This window comes from Micropterus dolomieu, unplaced genomic scaffold (assembly GCF_021292245.1).
Source record: "Micropterus dolomieu isolate WLL.071019.BEF.003 ecotype Adirondacks unplaced genomic scaffold, ASM2129224v1 scaffold_156, whole genome shotgun sequence".
Classification (NCBI taxonomy): Eukaryota; Metazoa; Chordata; class Actinopteri; order Centrarchiformes; family Centrarchidae; genus Micropterus; species Micropterus dolomieu.
Window position 1 is genome coordinate 26,087 of NW_025744149.1, and position 5,503 is coordinate 31,589.

General features: G+C 42.2%; 1 protein-coding gene across 1 annotated transcript in view; it reads right to left on the reverse strand.

The window, feature by feature from the left end:
- Window positions 1–784: 784 nt before the first annotated feature.
- The window catches only part of LOC123967231, a 6,000-nt gene continuing 1,281 nt past the window's right edge, over window positions 785–5,503 (reverse strand). The window contains exons 2-3 of the mRNA XM_046043283.1: window positions 2,393–2,447; window positions 785–2,301 (exon numbers count right to left, since the gene is read on the reverse strand). Coding sequence (XP_045899239.1) covers window positions 1,046–2,301; window positions 2,393–2,447 — 1,311 coding nt within the window. The 3' untranslated portion in view covers window positions 785–1,045. The remainder of the gene's footprint in view (window positions 2,302–2,392; window positions 2,448–5,503) is intronic.

Consider the following 5,503-nt stretch of genomic DNA (forward strand, 5'->3'; position numbering starts at 1 on the left):
GTCTATTTCAAGTATATAAAAAACGATAAAATAGTCTTTGTGTGGTTAATCAACGGTGATAAATTATACAAAAGTCCCGCGAGGTGGGGACAACAACAGTGAAACTGGGTTCGGTCTCTTCAGCAAGTGTTCCTCTTCTGCCACCACACACACGCTTTGCCTACACATGTGCACTGACGACCCAGGGTTAGGGTTTGGATTTATTCATGCACTTTAAAAACATTTATTGAAAGTTTTTTCCTTTTTACATGTTTATTTACAGGATTAAACATTGAATTGTATATTTTAACAGGCTGTATATTAACTTATTGGCAGAATACTTGTAGTTCTATGTAAAATCAGATGTTGAGAACCCTTATATGCCAAAATGGCATGATCCTCGTTTTGCTGTGAAGCTTCAACTGTGAGATTGACATATATACACACACACACACACATATACACACACACATACATTTTGTAATCACAGTGGAACATATTTGCTCAATTTAACACCACAAACACCTAGAATAGTTTAATAATATTGTATTATTCTATAACAAGAAATAGAGAAAACTTTCATCATCACAGTTCTCCACCACCCATAAATTATGAGTGAAGCATTTCATATAGATCTTGATTATAAAATCATTCCTAATGTACTTCTGTGCTGGAAAAGGTGGAGTATCAATCCCAGTTTTCAGGAACCCTAATCGTGACTGTTTGAGATGCATTTTTTTGTGCAAAACATTTAGAGCTCAGAGAAGTTTCCATATTCATGCAGAGAAATGTCAGTTCCGGTAAACAAAAGTCATCCTGAGCAGTGATAGCCTCCATGGCTAAACAGACACAGGAAGGAGCGCCGCCTAAAGAAACTCAAACATTTACACAGCAACTAATGAGAAGACGTCAAAGTACCGCCCACAATGTTTGATTGACAGCTGATCTCTGTGCAGTGAAGAAATGCCACAACAATCAGCTCTCAGCAACAAACATGAAGACAAAAGAAGTTTAAGGATTAAAACACAGAATTTAACCCACTGTCCCTGAAATGAAGTATGATGAACTATTTGAGCTTACAGAACTCAGCAGTGTCATCATAAGAATAAAACCAAAGTCCAGCATAGAGAGGCTGAGTGAATGTGGTTTGGACTCTGTGGAGGAGAGTCATGGTTTTAGAGATGCTGTAGAAGGACAGAATACCTGCACTGTGATCCAGGTACACTCCTACTCTGGAGGACCGAGGACCTGAGATGGGAGTGTGGACATTTTTGTACCAAAAGTTATAACTGTCAAAGTCACAATATAATGCCAGAGATTTGTCATTGAATCCAAGTCTACATTCATTCAGAGCTCTGCTGATATTCTTGTATGCGACTGCTACACAAACTCCTCTCCCTCTCCACTCCACCTCCCAGTAACAACGTCCAGTCAGACTCTCTCTACTCAGAACCTGAAAACAAAAAGTGAATCTTTCTGGGTGACTAGAATAAGACTGTTGTTCTCTCATTAATGTTGCTTTTCTGTTCCCCTCAGATAATAACAGATGCGTGTTTGCTGTATTTGAATCCAGTGTGATTTCACGTGAATATTTTAAGAATCGAGCTCTGGTCCTGGGCTCTGGTTGTGGCATTCTTTGCTGGACTTTCTGTCGACTCACCTCGAGCTCTCTCTGCCTCTCGGTCCTTTCTGCTGCAGCTGAGACTGTGTCGTGGCCTTTATGTTCATCCACAGAGCAGAGATAACAGATACTCTGCTGATCAGTACGGCAGAACATCTTCATCACCTCATCATGCCGAGAGCAGATGTTCTCCTGGAGCTTCTTGGAGGGCTCCACCAGCTTGTGTTTCTTTAACGGAGCAGCATCATAATGAGGCTGCAGGTGTTTCTCACAGTAAGAGGCCAGACAGACCAGACAGGACTTGAGGGCTTTCAGTTTTCTCCCAGTGCAGACATCACAGGCCACATCTTCAGGTCCAGCATAGCAGTGATCAGCAGGAGCAGCTTGGAGTCCAGTCTTCTTCAGTTCCTCCAAAATATCTGCTAACATGGTGCTTTTCACCAGGACAGGCCTCAGTGTGAAGATCTGCCTACACTGAGGGCACTTGTGGATTCTCTTCTCCTCCTCTTCATCCCAGTGGGTTTTAATACAGTTCATGCAGTAGCTGTGTCCACAGGGAATAGTCACCGGATCCTTCATTAGATCCAGACAGATGGAACAAGTGAATTTTACACGGTCCAGCTGAACTCCTTGCTGCGCCATTTCACCTCTCAGTGACTCAAATAGTTTCACTTTCTCTGAACAGGAACTCTCTCTGTGCTCTGATGGACAAGTCTCGGATCCTTCTGCTCTTGTTCACTTGCTGCAGTGACTGACATTCATCAGCTGCTGCCTTTCACAACATCCTTATACCTGCAGATCTGCGAGGGGGAGGGAACAAAGAAATATCTTGATCAGGTGGAGCTCGCTGTGTTTAAGAAAGAGGGAAGGGTTTTCAGGCTCAGAGGAATTGTTTGCGAAAGACAGGGTGTGTTATTTGTCACTTACAATGTGCAGTAAGAAAAGTTGGACTTTGACATTCAACTCCCAACAGTTGGCATTTACTGGTAATCCAACACGTTCTCATCTCAATGTGTCATAACTGACACTTTCAGCCAGCGTGACAAAGCGTAAGGATTTTACGCTAAAGGTACCCTTCAGCGTCCGTATGAAACGCCCCCATTTCCTACATTGCGGCAACAAAAGGGAGGCTAACCCTATCTGTTAGCTGTAGGGTTAGCCGGTCGACATGCATACATTCAGTGACTTAGGTTTAGGTACTAACATTCCTGATGGTTGTGATAAGGGTAGAGGCTTCGGGGGGCTGTCAACACCTTTATCACAAACGTTGCACTAGCATTTCTGGTCTGAACCTGACGCACCGTCTTCATGAGACGCTAAAGGGTGCCTTTTGCATCAAATACCTACGCTTTGTCACTCTTTCTCAAATCGTCGGTATATGACACCCTGAGATGAGAACTGGCTGGGTAATCTAAAACAGTTATTGGAGTTCTAACGATGAATGAAAAACCACTGAGGATTCTGTTTGGTAAACTTTGTTCCACAACCATTTCCTCAATGCCTTGTGAAGAACAGTGCCAGGAACACAATAAACAAAAGAACAACTAGCTGTTGTAAAAGGAAAAACATTTAATGCTTCCTCCTCTCTGCGCTACTTTGAGGATGTGACAGCAGCTGTGTCAGAGATAATAAATTTTATTCATAGGAGTCTTTCTGAACACTTAAGGTCACCTCATCTTATCCTACATCGCAGTCCGACCACTCTAAAGAAAACTCAGCTCCAGCTCTGACCAGCTGTGTAACTCATTTCACTCAAATCACCAAACTCACAGATCTATTAGCCGGATAACAATAACAAGTGTCAAACGCAACACCCTAACTGGAGATATTGTGCTCATACGACTCTGCACCTTGCAACTCATGGCTTGCAGGAAGGATTGTGCAACTATCCCTGACAGGACTTGTTTGTCAAGTGCCAATCAGGACAAAGACCTGCTATTTGGACAGGCCTATTAAAAAGATTTGCCTTCTACATGAAGCAGAGGAGCCCTGAGGACATCCAGCTGACCTTTGACACTTTCATATGGACCTTTTTCCCCCTTACATGACTGACGAAGTGATTGTAAAGATCACTCTTTACAAAGGTAAAGGACTCTTTCCCTTTCTTTTTTGACAGTCTCTTTGAAAGGACACTTTCTCTTTGAAAGGACACTTTCAAAGAGACTGTCTTATCCTTGAAAAAGAATAAACCAATATTGTTGTTCACCAACTATGTTTATGGTTACACTTTCTGTTGACCGCACTGCACTCACTTTATCTTTTATGTGTTGAGGTGTAATAAATGATTGAACCGTTGAGTGGAACTAAGTTTTAACCCGTCACATACTTGTATAGCGCCTTTCTAGTCTTTTTGACTACTCTTACACTACATCTGCATTCACACACTGAGCCTAAGTGCTCAAACAGAAACTAACATTCACACTCACTCATACACTGGCAGAATAGCCGCCAGGGGCAAATCTGGGTTCAGTATCTTCGACACGCAACCAGCCAGGGATTGAACCCGCTCTACCTCCTGAGCCACAGCCGCCCAATCAAAGTGAGGATAATGTTGCAGCGTGTAGCTACTGCAGCCTTCAGCAAATTAATTTTACTTCAGTCACAGATGCTGACACCCTCGCCTTAATAAAGGCAAAAATCCAGCTGGATGACCTCTACAGTAGGCGTTTCCCACACACACACAGCCTGCCACATTATCAACACTGACTTTTGTTAGGCTACTATTTAAAATTCTCTCTCACACACACACACACACACACACAGTATTTACATCTAATTGGGATTCATGTTGATCTATAGGCCTATGGGTGGGCAGGAGGGTGAGTGCTCCCAATGTGACAACCCTGTCCATTATTTAGTGACTGGTATCCTTTCTGCTGTGCAGCCACAGAGTGGGAAGACACAAAGACAGGAAGTGAAGTAAATACAAACACGAGGGAAAGGGTTTAACAAAATAAAACAGGAAATAACCACGCACAACCCCAAACCCACAAGGTGGGGCTACCCAGAGCCCAAAGTGACTGCTTCACAATGTTTGAAAGTATTAAAAGGAAAGAAAGTACTTTAAAGACAACAAAGCCTCTACAGTTTGAATGTTCCTGCTTTCTGGATAACTTGCTCCGTTTTTATTTTTCACTGTCAGTTACCTTCCATTCAAGCTCAACTTCAACTCTATTTGTCATTTCAACCAAAAGAACGCAGCTCAATAAAATATTGTTTCTTACAGGAATGACGCTGAAATGGTGACAGGCTTGATACAGGGAGTTCATTTAGAGCATGTGTGTAATGAAAACATTGATACTTGGTGCAGCGTACTGATAGAGTCTCACAAGAAGTAGTACTGCAGTATCTTGCCACATCAGTTCTGTATGTTATAAAGAAGGTTTCACACAGCAGAGGTTCATTGTAGTGAAGCTAAAAATTAAAAAGTGTGCAGAAAGTCTTCAATGTAGATTTTCCTCTGTACTGAAAATAAGAAACAGCAGGTGGAGCCAGACACACACACACAGACATCACTACTGCTATTATTGAACCAGGTCAGTGAATGCACCTTGGCCTCCGAGCCAGTGTTGGTTGTTAAAAAGCAACAAGTGACAGAAAACTCTGCTCATTTCTCTGTGACAAAGCTGTTTTAGTGAGGAAAGCTGGAAGGACAAAGACTGACTGACAAATGCTCTTCTGCTCTAAACATGAACTCTGTACTTTGTGGTGTTTCAGGAGGAAAACTGCCTCAGTTATACTTTCATATTAGTTTCACATTTTCTCCATCAGCTCTGTATGATACCCTGGAATGAAGACAGGAAGGAAAGACTTTGTTCATGTTTGTTTATTCATCATGTAAACCTTCAGTTTGTTCACACATCCCATCAGTAACGTCTGTTAAATGACTCTTGTTCAATGATT